This window comes from Chiloscyllium punctatum, chromosome 3 (assembly GCF_047496795.1).
Source record: "Chiloscyllium punctatum isolate Juve2018m chromosome 3, sChiPun1.3, whole genome shotgun sequence".
In the NCBI taxonomy this organism is placed as follows: Eukaryota; Metazoa; Chordata; class Chondrichthyes; order Orectolobiformes; family Hemiscylliidae; genus Chiloscyllium; species Chiloscyllium punctatum.
Window position 1 is genome coordinate 90166011 of NC_092741.1, and position 15578 is coordinate 90181588.

General features: G+C 38.6%; 1 protein-coding gene across 3 annotated transcripts in view; it reads left to right on the plus strand.

Moving 5' to 3' along the window:
- The window catches only part of lama2 (laminin, alpha 2), a 387170-nt gene that overhangs the window by 224153 nt on the left and 147439 nt on the right, over nt 1-15578 (plus strand). For 2 of the 3 annotated variants that reach the window (XM_072556030.1, XM_072556031.1), the window contains exons 20-22: nt 1725-1831; nt 5504-5785; nt 14516-14696. In XM_072556030.1, coding sequence (XP_072412131.1) covers nt 1725-1831; nt 5504-5785; nt 14516-14696 — 570 coding nt within the window. The remainder of the gene's footprint in view (nt 1-1724; nt 1832-5503; nt 5786-14515; nt 14697-15578) is intronic. The other variant, XM_072556033.1, reaches the window with a different exon arrangement.

Here is a 15578-nt window from a genome sequence, read left to right on the forward strand (position 1 = left end):
TAGAGGTTTAATGTGAGAGGGAAAAGATTTATAAGAGATTTGAGGGGCAACCTTTTCATGCAGAGTGTATGAAATGAGCTGGCAGAGGGGATGCTGGAGATGGGTACATCTACAATAGTTAAAAGGCATCTGGATGGGTATAGGAAAGACTTTGAGAGATATGGGCCAGGTGCTGACAAACGGGACTAGATTAATTTAGAATATCTAGTTGGCATGGATGAGTTGGACTGAAGGGAATGTGCTGTATAACTCTAGGAATCAAGTGTGAGGAAATAATTTTTGCACTTTGCATAGTTACTGTGATGGATGAGTTTTCCATTATTTTTAAAACCTATTCTATTCACCAGCCTGTAAAATCCACCTGTTCTTTTCATTTTAGCCAAAATCAGTCAATAATTATGATTTGGATGGCTCTGCAAATTTAAAATTCATGCCCTCCAAGTAGAAAAAGCATTCAAGGTCTAACAGCATGTAGTCTTTTTTTTAATTGAATGGAAGCTAAGCACTACTTTGACACATGTTTAATTGTATTGAGACCATCATACCTCAGTTGTTAATATTCCAGACGTTAAAGCATTTAATTTACAGAGAGACAAGCATTAAAGAAAACAAATTCTCCGTGACATATTTGCATTATAGCCCTACTATCTAATGCCTTCGACAAATTCTGTGTCCTCAATGTAATATTAAATAGGGAGTATTAACGGCCAAATGATAGTGCACTTTCAAAGGTGTTTTTGTTCCTCAATATCTATAAAGATGTTGTAAAGACATTGAGATGTACAGCACGGAAACAGACCCCTCGGTCCAACTTATCCATGCTGACTGGATATCCTAAATTAATCCAGTCCCATTTGCTAGCGCTTGGCCCATATCCCTCTAAACCCTTCATATTCATGTATCCCTAGATGCCTTTTAAATGTTGTAATTGTACCAGCCTCTACCACTTCCTTAAGCAACTCATTCCATTCACACACCACCCTCTGCATAAAAAATGCCCATTAGATCACTTTTAAATCTTTCCCCTCTCACTTCAAACCTATGCCCTCTAGTTCTGGACCCCCTCATCCTGGAAAAGACCTTGTCTATTTGTCCTATCTATACCCCTCATGATTTTATAAACCACTGTAAGGTCACTCTTTGGGCTCCAACACTCCAAGATAACAGCCACAGCTTACTCAGCCTCTTCCTATAGCTCCAATCCTGGCAGCATCCTTGAAAGTCTTTTGTAAACCCTTGCAGGTTTCATATCTTTCCTATAGTAGGGACACCAGTCATAACTGGCAAAGAGATACAGTTGTATTAGACAGTATGAACTATCCTTTATCTCTAACAACCTGATTTCTTGACTTGTGTGTAATGGACACAAAAAATAGTTTTGAGATTAGTTCTGCTAGGCTGTCAGATATCAGACAACTGAAGTAATTATTGAGATTTACTCTATGACTGATTCAGTTCACATTGACATTAAGGTTATAACACAAGGTCATTAGGGATGCTATATGTTTTTCATCGAAAAATAATTTCATTCTTATTCTTAGCTTTAATACATCAGTTTGTGTGACCCTCTGCTGGAATACAAATTAGAAGCTTCTGAGTGCTATCACCTGAACATAGATATGTTAATAGACATATGAAGTGTGATTTTATTCAACTTAAGCATAATTGCTGAAACAAAAGTGCTCAGTTTATTTTGTAATAACACCAATTTTGTTTATTTCAAGCCTGTGACTGTCATGTCAATGGATCCGTTGCTGAGCTCTGTGACAAGCAGACTGGACAGTGCCAGTGCAAACACAATGTTGTAGGAAGACAATGTGATCATTGTTTGGTAGGTATTGCTTATAGAAATTCAAACACTTCAGCAGCAAATGTATTCGACATCTCTTATAACTACAATTCTGTCTCCAGAGAGTAAATTAAAAGGTATGTTTTCCTTTGAGGATAGAATTAAAGTAACAGAAAGAAAATTCACAGCTGTCCTTGGCATATTAGTAACAGATTTGACAAAAAACAATCTGATAATCTGTCAGAATCCAAATATGTTGGGTAACAGCAATGCCAGAGGGTTTTCCATGAAACAGATTTTACATTTCCAAAATCCATGATATTGAGAGGGTGCAAGTTCCTACACTGTTCCAACACCATCTGCATCATGGATTGATGACTAATTCTTTGAAAGGAAAAAGACATCTTGACTTTGTGAATGATGAAACTAAAACCCACATTTAGATGATATCCAATGAGCAGGTCAATTTCTTTTTCCCCAGTTTACAGTCTCACATCTCCTGCTGGCCCCACAGATTGCTTTTCATGACTTTCAGACCAGTTAGTTACAAAGCACTCACAGTAATCCCATCTAACTCTGCATATTCTAGCCAAGTCACCAGTGAGTGATGGCAATGGGATCCTAGTTGTAAGTAGCAAGATCATGTCCACTGTTGTGGACTGGTTATAGCTTGATTGAAATTATGTTTCATGCCGTTTGAATCAAATTCAAATTAATAGTTAAAATTACTGGTAAAATAACAATTCAATTTGATAACACATTAAGCATTTATATGGTAACATTATGCGAGGGAATTTTGAAATTTCTTTCACGGTTCAACATAGCAATAGTTCCATACAACTGATAAATTCATATACATTTCGAGTTACCTTGCAATACTTAAATTATGTAGTGTAGGAATCTTCTGATTGTATCAAATAATTGAGTTCAAATCAAATGAAGAACCAGGGCCATTGGTACCTTCTGTTGTTTTTTGTTTCTGCCTATAATCCCATGTCCTGTTTTCCCTGCAGTAGACCATGCAGACTGTATTGGCTCTGCTGAATGTCAAAATATTGTCAAGCCTCATTTAAGCACTGTAGTTTTAATTTGTGATTAATCAGAAATGTATCAGTGTTAAAACTGCAATGATATTATGCAATGATTAATAAATTATACTGACCTGTGTTATAATTCTCAGCCATGCTCCAATTTATGCTCAACTATAGTGCATCATGCATTTAAATACTTTCTGTATGATTGCACTTATATCAGAATTGTACAGTAAAGTAGAAGCCCTTTGGCTCATCAAATCTGAAATGGAGTCTGAATCGACACTGGTCCCACTATCCAGTACTTTACCCAGAGCTTTGAATGTTATGACACTTAAGTTTTCATCCATGTACTTTTTAAAGGCAGTGAGGTCACCTGCCTCTACTACCATCCCAGCAATGCATTCCAGATATTCATCACCCTCTGTGTGAAAAAAAACTTATCTCAAATCCCCTGTAAACCTCACTGTTCACATTAAAAGTGTTCCCCCTTGTCATTAACCCTTCAACTAAGGGGAATAGTTGCTTTCTATCCATCCTGTCCCTGCTCTTCATAATCTTATACAGGTCCACCATTAACCTTCTCAACTCAAAAGAAAACAAACCCTGAGCTAATCTGACCTCTCTTCAAAGCTAAACCCAGGCAACATTCTGGTAAATCTGCTCTGCAACTCCTCCAATGCAATCACATTTTTCCTGTAGTGTGGTCACCAGAACTGCACACAGTACTCCAGTTGTGACCTAACCAAAGTTTTATACAGCTCCCAACATTTCATTGCCGGGTTATGAGCAAATGTATAGAAATCTGTAAATCAATCAATGTGTTTGTTGCTAATTAATATTAGAATATCTTTTGAATTTGATAAGTTGAATATTGATGTTTTTCTATGTTCTTTCATTTTCGCAACTGGTAAATCAATATTTTAAAGTTTCTCGGGGAAACCTTAAGTTAGGAATTAAAAGTTTGGAAAAGTTAGTCCTGTAAATTAAAATATTTTTCAAAGGTATTTTATGTCAATAATTTCCTGATAGCTGATAATGAATTTAAGATTGGAGTGACAAGTGTTTGAATAAAATTTGACTTGGAATAATAATGTGTTTTCAAGTGTAAGTTGTCACAAAAGTTCAGTGCATTAAATCTGACTAAGGAAATTATGCTTGAAAGGAGCTCATTCAATCGGAGGAAAACAACATTGTAATCTCAATAGCTTGGATTCTCCTTGAACGTTGCTGCCCATCAGGAACATGGATCACCATTTTAATGTGTATTATATTAGTTAGTGGGTAATACTTGTCTACACGATTACATCTAAACTTTGGATTGTTCTGAATAGTAGAGTTCTTTTTTTCTCTTTTTGTCGGTCCAAACATCACAAGTATCCAAAATGGCCTATCTCCCTACATATATATATCTGTATACTGCCTACTTCCATGAGGTCCAGACTTACAGCTTTCTAACAGTTATTTGTCCCTTATTTTCCTGCATTCATAGAAAGTTGGAAGTTCTCAGTTTTTTTGGCAATAATGTTAAAATGAGGAGTTCACCAGAGGAAGCATCACTATCTCACTTTCTGTACCCCTTGCTGTATAAGGGCAAATGAGTTTGAAAGGGTTGATGCTGAGGACTACCTTAATCAGCACCTATTATGATGGAGTCATATAGGCTTGTTGAAAGAACAGACTAAAACTTCACAATCCAAATTCTGTAATAATGTCAATACACCAATGGATTATGGCTTGTTTAAGGCTAGAAAATCTTCTCATTAGACTATCAAGAGGTTTCCCTCTACCGTACTAACCAAGCAAACCAAGGTCAAGTGAATTGGCCAAGGTAAATTGCCCATAATGTTAGGTGCATTAGTCAGAGGGAAATTGGCCTGAGTAGGTTACTCCTTAGAGGGTTGGTGTGGAGTTGTTGGGCAGAAAGGCCTGTTTCCACACTGTAGGGAGTCTAATCTAATCAAACCCTGTAGGTCCCTAGCCTGGTGGGATGGTGACAGCAAATCTACCATTTCAGAGGAGCATACCCAGGAGACTGGAAGGTTGTTGGTTCTTACACCTTAATCAACAATGGGTTGCAGTATATTTCCAACATTACAACGTTGGCAATATTTCATTATCTATAAAGTGCATTGGGATGTCCTGCGGTTGTGTACAGAGCTATAGAAATGGAAGGTCTTTCGTTAAAATCTGTGGGACTAAAACAAATGAAAAGAAAATTGAAAGAAATCAATCAATGCTGTGGTTTTACTATAGTTCTGTGGGTTTTGAATAACTTGAAATCTGTTCAACGTGCCATTCAATTCTGCTTATTCTATTATTATGAGAGCTTATCAAGTCTTTGCTCATCTTACAGCAGTTTGGGTCAGAGTTGAAAATTATTTAGAAATTCTTGGAAAAACGCAACAGGTCTGGTGGCATCTCTGGAGAGAAAGCAGAGTTTACTTTTGGATCCAGTGACCCTTCTTCAGAACTTCAGCAGAAACATTAATTCTGCTTTCTCTCCACAGATGCTGGCAGACCTGCTGTTTTCCCAGCAATTTCTGTTGTTGTTTCTGACTTGCAGCGTCCACAGATTTTTGAAGGTTTTTTTTTGAAATAATTCATGTTTGTTTGTTTGGTCACCTTGCTTATGCTTTCATCTTGTGGTTTTCTTTTATGTATTGTTCTATGGACTTTAAAGCCCAACTGCTGGTGGGACCATGAAAAGAAGGTCTGCATGCCATGTCTGTGCAGTCCCATCGGTTCCATGTCACTCCGGTGTGACCAAACAGGGACCTGTATCTGTAAACCAGGTTTCTTGGGGAAGCACTGTGCTCTCAACAGACAGCTCTATGAACAACAATACGATGAGGGTTCAGAGATGGCAAAACCAATTCAAATCCAACGTCGACGATGGTGGGAAACTGGCATTGGTGGCTGTCCACGGGGGGCATACAAGCCTGCCACAGCCTCTACCAGAGGGGTAAAAGTGCATGATGCCTGTGTGCTGTGTCTGCCTTCAGATTTGCAGTGTGGATTAAGAAAAAGAATTGCATTTCTTTTTTTTTGAGAGATGTAATATTTTGAAATATTGATGCAATTGCATGTTTTTACAGAGCAATATAGTATTAAAAATTTTGAATCTGCATTTGAGTCCAACTTAAATAGATGAAGTGAATATTTTCTGTCCTTTACTGGCACTAGTGTAGTCTATTAAGCAAATTGAGACAGCTGAGCCTAACTTCCATTGGGCAAGACACCAAGCATAAAACTGTCCAGACTTAAACAGAAAGTTGTAGTACTTGCAGTACTTCGTAGGCTACTATATAGATGGAAAATGTTGCTATTATGCTGTAAGGCATTTTTAGGGTTCCATGCAGTTCCATGATTAGGAAGTTGAGCCTTATTCTAGAACTATATTCTATACCCGTACAAAACCTGATCAGCATATGCTTGATGCTGACTCGCTGCAAAAGTTAAACTGTTCCTCACTCTTCTAAACACAACAGATCACATAAAGTAGACATTTAGTGAAAATGTTGGATGATTTGCTTTCAAAATATATTGCATAGTGTCAGTAAATTTAAAGTCAATGTTTAATATGAAATGATGAATGGAAATTGCCTAGCTAAATTGTGTTCCATAATTTCAATAATTTTTCAGCTATTTCCTATTTATTGTTAGCGATTATTTCAGACTGAGTGCCTGAATAAAAAGAAAGCGATTGTAAATGGTCACTGAAATTTGTTTTGACAGTATCATTACCAATGTCATTGGACACTGAAAGCTCAGGTGAAAAATAGTAGTACTAAATTAAGACAATAGATTTCAGCAAAAGAATAAAGAACAAACACAGTCATTAGTAAAATAAATTTTTCTTAGGAAAAGTAGAAGAAATTCCAATTAAAATTATATTCAAAAAAGAACACAATTCTGCTAGCTGTGAGAGTACATTCAAAACCTTGGGGAACGGAAAGAGCCAGGGCATAATAACTGAAACATGATACCCAATCAAACAAAAAAGACAGCTGATGTGCGCAGGGCTTTGCTGAACAGAGATCGGATCATTTCTGCCTCTAGGTCACATTCTTCCACAACAGGATTGATTTCCAGTGCCCCCTGCTGGCTGTAAACAGGGTAACAATGACCTGAAAAATGATGTTTGTTCATAAGTCATCATACTTATTAATGTATTCCAATTGCCACCATCTAGGGTATGATCCTTAAAGCGACCAATGGAGACCCTTCAAAAAATATCTCTGGTGGGGTCAGAAAGAGCTGAACAAGCACCCATTTCTAGGATCACCTCATGCTGTTCAGTGGAAGAAAGTGAGGATTGTAGACGCTGGCGATCAGCGTCAAAAGCTGTGGTGCTGGAAAACAACAGCTGGTCAGACAGCTTCCAAGGAGCAGGGCAGTTGCTGTTTCGAGCATAAGTTCTTCATCAGGAATGAGCTCTTCTCATTCCTGACGAATAGCTTATGTTCGAAACTTTGACCATCCTGCTCCTCGGATACTGCCTGACCGGCTGTGATTTTCCAGCACCCCACTTTTTAACTCCTACTCTTCAGTGCTGACCAAACACCCAGTCTTGGAACCTGGCTTATATCTTGCTTAGCCATGACTAACAAACCAACAAGCAGGTTATCCAGTTTCCACCATATCTCACAGGCAATAGTATCCAGGCCTCAAAATGTCTCTGTGTAATGCCAAGAAGGTGGTAAATGTGTTCAACTTACCTAGTCTGTGTCTTAAAGTAGAATTATGCCTAACAATTCTAACACTAGCTAAGACTTGAGCAATCTACTTTTCTTCACACTGATTATAGAGCAACACATGAGTTTAGAAGTGCTTCACTGACCACAAACCACTTTGTGAGTATTTGTGCTTAGCATCACCAGAGGGAATATGAGCAAAGCTCTACAGTATATATGTATTTTATAATCAAACTTTTGCTGACATGAAAACATTTGTCACAGAAATGATTCTAAAAATGAAAAAATTTATAATGAATATGAGAGAATCTAATTTTGAACTTAGATGGTATTATGATTGCCAAATCCTCAACTAGATAAATCCCTGCAGGGTTACCACTGACCAGAAGTTGAAGTAGACCAGCCATATAAATACTGTGGTCACAAGAGCAGGTCAAAAACTGGGATTCCATAGGGGATTATTCAACTCGCATCTCCCCATTGCCTTGTGCACCTACAAAGCATATATCAGGACTACGGTGGAATGCTGTCTGCTTGTTTGGATGGGTGCGGCTCCAATAACACTGAAAAAGCTTGACACCATCTATGACAAAGCAGCTCACTTGATTGGCACCATATCCACCAATGCCATGATTGACTACCTCCACCACTGGTGCACAGTGGCAGCATTGGGTGCCATCTACAAGGTGCACTGCAATAACTCTCCAAGGCTTCATTGATAGCACCTTCCAATACCACAACCTCTACTAACCTAGAAGGATAAGGGCAGCAGATGCATGGGAACACAACAGCCTGCAATTTCCCCTCCAAGTCACACACCATTGTGAAAAATATTGCCACTTCTTTAGGGCAATCAGCCAAATTTTCTTCTTAACAGCACAATGGGTACTCCTCGACCCAAGTATCAGTTCAGGAAGGCAGTTCAGCACCACTTTCTGCAGGGTGATTGAAAATGGACAATTAGTGTTGGATTCCTATGATTCCAAACAAAAAAAATCTGTTGTTCAGAGCATTTTTTTTTACGTTTTGCTCCATTAGGATTGGTAGCCAAGTTTCTGATCCAGAATTTCATACTTGTAACGATAAAAGAACCACTTAAAATATTATTTCCTCAGTAAAAGTGATGCTTAGAGCCATATTATATTTTTTCCAATTCCCTGTCTTGTGTTACTCCATTAAAAGGTGCATAAACTTTAAATGTATTTTCAGTTGCATCATTTGTGCAATTTTTCTTTTGCTCGGAATCACTACTGATAAAAATGTGAATACTTAAAGATTTTGCTGATTGCATGCTTGAAAAGTAGTAGTTTTGCATGGTGTGAATTGCATTAGTCTGTAGTACTCAGGTCAATCCTGATACAAAGTTGAAAATTAATTGACTGAAATGCCAATCAAATTACGACATTTTATTTATTAATTGATTCATTAGGTTAAAATTGAGAAGGCTTTGCAGTCATTAATAGGGATAATTCAGCTATGATGAGAACATATATGTAGTACAATACATACTCCAAAATTTACTTCACTTTTCCCCCAAAGTGTGCAAAATAACATTTTTAATGTATCAAATGCGCCGCATTTATTTCCAGACTATGACATTACAAGTACATTATTTCCATTAATTTCTAATCATTCTTTGCCCTGGGCCTATTTCATCTCGTCATTAAATGTTTTGTGTCAAATATAAACCCAACATTCCATTCAAACAGTGATTGCTCAATTTGATGATCGGGGAATTAACAGAACTCAAAGGGTGCCATTCAAGAACTCAAAGGGGGAAGCTTCAAGGTGGTGAGGGGAGGTAGTGGGACTATGAAAAATCAACTACCAAGGCAGCAGTCTTATACCCATCACCCACTGCCTCCCTGAGATGGTGTTTTACCTGCGAATGGAGGTGGATCTGACACCCTCTTCGTGGGCTGCTTTGGACTCATTCTAAGTCCAACTGAGGCCTCTCCTACCCAAAGCTCTCAATAACCTGGACCTCACACCCCTCAATACATCTTTCAGTTTAACCCTGGAAAGGACTCCAAGTTAACATCTCATCCAATTCCGTTGATGGAGCTATTCTGATTGGCTTCCTCCAGATTGAACTGGAAATATTGCACTGAACCAGTTAAAGTCCCAATGCCTCTTAAACTGCTGCAGGATAACCTGCCAAGTATAGTCTTGCTCCCTCAGTTTTCCAGCTGGATTGTAGGGTACCACATCTACAACCATTTCCAGGTAAATAACCAAGCTTTATAACTTGTATGATTTTTTTTGTGACCTGTGGGTGTTGCTGGCTAAGGCAGCATTTTCAGGGAAGAGGAATGTTTTAGGTATTTCCTCAGAGCGTCTGTGAAGAGGTCAGACATCCCTGTTAACCCATCGGCATTCCTGACTTGTGACTGACCAAAGTGGAGGAAATTCATTTGAGAATTAGACCCTAATGTATAGGCAGGCAGAGGCAATGTCAAGACATCAGTGAGGGTGCACAAACCTCCACCAACTCATCTATTTGATCCTCCAAACACCACCCACCCGACATCTGGGTGGAGCAAGCATTCAATTTGTTGGCTGTCTTAGAACCCAGAAAACTAGAGCAGAAACAATTCGCCTCAATCCCAAAGGACCAAGAAGGCATAATATTCTTGGAACTAGGACAAAGTATATTAGAATTTATTGCAGCAGCATTGCAAGTATATTCTTGTTAAGATGCATACAGCTTAGTGCTGAACAGAATAATGCACAATAACCTTGCTTCTTTATCACATTTCTCTTCATTTGCCATTGCTCATCCTTTGTGCTGCTGTTATGGTTTGACTATTTTATTCTAGTAGCTTTGTTACAAGTAACGTTTGGATGATTTTACAAGGTGTTGTTTCCAATGTTTAGAAAATTATCCAAGACTGGGGCAGAATGTATTCATTTTCACTTGGAGTGTTTATCATTTTGGGATTCATGGTGCTCTGACCACCATGACTGGAAGTGACTGTTCTCATATAGTTTTTCATTCTTTACATCATTACCTCATGCACTTGGATTCTTGGATGCCTTTCTTGATGGGAAAGACAGAAGTACATGACACTGCTGCAATCTTCTGACATTCTCACCTCTGGCATACTATTTAGAGCACAGTTGCACAACACTTCACTCAACAGGTCAGGATTGGTCCTCACTCTGTCATATCAGAGCCTCTACATTCATGATGACTCAGAGAAAAGGAAAGCTCACACCCTATTTTGCAGAGGTTTTGGGAGATGGGATGATGGAGAGGACAGCAATCTTTTTTTCTCATGTCGAGCCACAGAAGGCCAAGACACCAGACCAAGCCAGCCTGGATCCAAACTGTCACCCAAGTCAGTGCTGTGTCCTGGATGAAAAGGGATGCCTACAGTGTAGGAGTATAGTCAGTGATATTCTGCAATCTACAAAGAAAAATGATAATTCTTCTCTTTACTACATTACTATCACTACTCTGCCATTCCACACACCTCTGAGCAAGGCTCATGGACTGCAACTTTCAACATGAATCATGTTCACTCAATGCCTCCCATCACTTCATCCTCCAAAAGTCAACCCTTCCTGCCCCTGCACTTCATACTCACTCACTGGGGGCACTACACCACCCCTCCTCCTCATGCATTAGCACGAGCTGCTCTTCCATCATACTTAGTTCCTCCCTTTGTTTATTGTAATGAGAAATTGGTCCACCCCCTTGGACTGATGTCTTCTCAATACCTTGACCTACCTATTATCCCCAGACTGATTCCATTTGACCTGCAGAACTGACTGTGGCCCAATCTCTGGATGAAGATAACATGGATCCCCAGGCTCTAAAAAGACTGAGCGCCTGCTTGACTGACCCCAGCCAACCTCACGGACTGAAATTAGATGAGTCCTTTGACTATCTGTGGCATTACCCCCTAACCTAATGGTAGTCTACTTTGACCCCCACCGAGGCCTGCTCTCCTTTGACTTTTACATATGGCCGTTTGCTTAATCCATGTCTAGGTTTTGCTTCATAACCTGCTGTCACATTCTGAAGGTGTGACATTGACCTAGCCCAATGCCACACAGCATTGTGCCCACCCCTTTGTCTGTTCAGTGCTGCCCACTGTTACAAGCTGTCTGCCTCTCACTGCCAATGTGAGCCACAAGTAGACCATAACTCATTGGAATCAGTGAGTGTGCACTAAGTATTCAGTAAGAACTGCATAGAAATTGACAGCCTCCCAGGTGTGGATGTCCCTGAGCTGCAGAGGAAAATATGGAAGGGCTGACGTAGTGTATGAGTTGATCCAAGGGATGGCATGATAATCTATGAAGCTAGTTGCTTACCAATACTGGCTTGGGTGGATGAAGGGTTGAGGAGAACAGTGGTCATGGCACAAAGAGCATTTGTGAAGCAGGATGCACAATCAGCAAGCTGCAGTCTCTGGGTAACTGCTCTGATTCTCATGATGCAAATTTGCGTCATCTAATTTATTGGCGAAGCAGAAAATAATTGAAAGTCGTATATAAATAAGGTGAGTTAGTGCTTAAGTGAGATGTAATTGCCCCTCAAAGTTCTGAAGTTGTCATTTAAGGCTTGAGGGCAAAATCAGAAAAACATTTCTTGATATCGAGATTCTGATTTTTGGCCTCCAAGAAGGAATTTCATCCTTGATCTTCTCCATCCTTAACTGTACCAAAGTCAGAATGTGTTTCTGCCTCCTCCGGCTTACCTCCCAATCAACAGCTACCACCAACACTGTCCATCCCTACTCCACTCTTATCTGGATTAAGTACTGCTCCATCTGTATTATGTTATGGCATATGTATACATATATATGCATGTATATCTTCTAAGGGTAAACCATGCTTTGATTCTTTGTGACATGAAAATTTGAATGAAGCATTATGATTGAAATCGTGCAAGGATTGTATGAGAACAAAAATATTGCAGTGAAAGTGGAGTTGCAGATTGATAGGATAATGGAGAAGGCATTTGGTATGCTTACCTTTGTTAGTCAGTGTATTGAGTACAGGAGTAGGGAGGTCATGTTGCAGATGTGCAAGACATGAGTGAGGCCATCTTTGGAATACTGGTGCAATTCTGGTCTCCCTGCTGTAGGAAAGATGTTGTGAGACTTGAAAGGGTTCAGAAAAGATTTACAAGGATGTTGCCAAGGTCGGAGAAGTTGAATAGACTTGTGCTATATTCACTGGATTGTCGAAGGCTGAGGGACGACCTTAAAGAGGTTTTATGAAACTGTGAGGAGCATGGATAGGGTAAATAAACGAGTTCTTTTCTCCACGGTGGGGAATCCAAAACTAGACAGAATACGTTTAAGGTGAGAAAGGAAGGATTTAATAGGGACCTAAGGGACGATTTTTTCACGCAGAGGTTGTATATGGAATGAGCTGCCAGAGGAAGTGGTGGAGGCTGGTACAATTACAACATTTAAAAGGCATCTGGATGGGTATATGAATAGGAAGGGTTTAGAGGGATATGGGCCAATGGGACTAGATATATGCAGGATTTCTGGTCTTCATGGACGGGTTGGACTGAAGGGTCTCTTTCCATGCTGTCCAGGTCTATGACTCTAACCGTTTATCACGTTTAACAAAAAAATAGTCAGGTGTTACAGACATGGTGAGCAATATTTGAACTTTTAATAATCTCACCCAGTGATTACATGATAGGATTTGGAGCCTGTAAATGAATAAAGCGGAATAATTCAATTGTTCCCTTTCAGCTGTTCCTTTTTGTCAGGAAAAAGTATATCATTCCCATTGTCTTATGTAAAAAAAAAGCATTTTGTACCATATTATTGTCAGCTATAGTTCAGTGGGTCACACTCTGGGTTTAAGTCCCACTCTGGGGCTTGTGGTTAACAATGAAGGATGACGTTCCTGTGTTGTACGGAGGCAGCATGACATCACTTGAAGGCACTATTTTTCAGTTGCATTGTTCATTTGAGGCCCCTTCTCTGTGCTCATGTGGCTGAAAGAGATCTTGTGGTATTATTTGAGCACACAGGAGGAAGTGAATTAAATTGGTGTTCTGATCAATACTTATCCCTCAATCAGTCACACATACTGGATTATCTGGTCAGTATCACCTTCCTGTTTGTGGGAAGATGTTGAACACAAATCAGTTGCTACATTTCCCAAATTGCAACAGTGACGATAAGGCACTTTGAAACATCCAGTCGTCATGAAAAACGTTATTTAAATGCAAGTCTTTTTGTATGTCATGCACTGCTGTGCCAAATGTTTATATAATAAAGCAAACAGAAAAAGCAGATAATTGTGAAGCAAGGCAAAGTCCCTCAGCAATTAAAGATACCATGCATAGGAACCAGAAATGTATAACTTCTGATTAAATCATACTTTAAGAAATGATAAAGAATGCTTGACCTGAATAGCAATTAAACTTTGACTTAATTTAATATTTAGTTCAAAATAATTAAACTTGATTGGGTTATAGCATAGTCATTGTCTTCAGAAGCAGAATAATACTTTCCTCCATGAATGGTGCAATGCTCCTACGCTTTATAAAATTGTGTATTCTTTGATTCACCATGAGAAATGACTTGGGACGATAACTTATATTTGTATTTAAAAATAGATTATACTGGTTATTACACTCATCTCAAGCCACATTCAACCATATTAACAATTTTTAATTCCATTAAAAAGTATTTTGTGCTTATCATGATGGCATTAAAAATCAATAGGCTAACAGTTTGGTTATAGCAGTCGGCCAACGAATGATAAACAGATTCATTCACTAATATCTGCAATAGTTTTGTGTGCTATGATTTCTTTTGTGATATAAACAAATGCATAATTCTAAAAAATATAGACTTACTGATTTATTGCATTTTGAATTTGGAGGTTTGTGACCTAATTGTAATTTATTCCTTCAGTGAGAGGTCTATGTCTGTAATTAACTATGTATCATATTGTTGAATATTATGGCTCTATTCATGTTGGGTCCTTGACAACTATTTACTTACATTTTATAGAGCGAAAATTATTACCTACATTCTTCAAGGGGCTGTATTCCCTGTAATTGCAATTCATTTGGATCTAAATCATTTGACTGTGATGATAAAGGCCAGTGCAGATGTCAGCCTGGAGTGGCAGGGCAGAAATGTGATCGATGTGCTCTTGGCTTCTACCACTTTCAAGAAGGAGGATGTATTCGTATGTAAAATCATTTATTTTCTTTTTAAGAGATACATTAATTAATTAACATTATAGTAGATTTGATGTTACACACTTTGCTGATACTTGTGCTGCATGCAAAACAAAACTTTTCACTCTACTAAGGTACATGTGACAATAATAAATCAAATCAAATTATTGAGATGTAATGTGATTTAAATACAGCAAAAAGTGTCACAAGTGTTCATTTTGTCTTTATCAGTGAATTATTGGAGTTACTTATTGAAGCAGAGACTACGTTAGTGGGCTCGACAGATAAAAGTGAATAATGAACAAGCAGGTGGGATTAAGACTCTGGAGGACAGGCACCAACAAGAATTGTTGATTTGAATAGTTGTTTCAATGTCATTTTTTGGGTTTGTACATATCAACAGTCTAATGACTTGGATATGGTTTCCGGAGGTGAATCAGTGTTGTAGATTTTAAACCTGACAGGTTTAAAAGTTGTGGGTGACACATAAAATCCAAGGCACCATCACCAACCCCCCAACCTATCTGAAGTTCTGTGAGCAGCAGGAGTGGTGTTAGGCAGCATATTTTCCATGGGGCCTGTTGAAATTCTTAGGTAGCCAACTCATGGTCAGAACTAATTCAGGGTTCTCCTAGAGTCCTTTTATTTCAGCACCTTTCCCACAAGCATTTCAGGTTTATAAAATATAGTTGGTTAAGAATCGAAAGAGGAAATAAATTGAAGGGAAAAGGATGGAGCTTGGAGCTTGGCACAGAAACAGTAGGCTGAATGGCTTCTATCTGTTTAAATAAACCAAGTAATATTTAATAATTTTGCCAAATGTGTGACAGAAGATCAGGATAATTTTGACAAATATTCCAGGTGATAATATAACATTGTGATGTCATAAT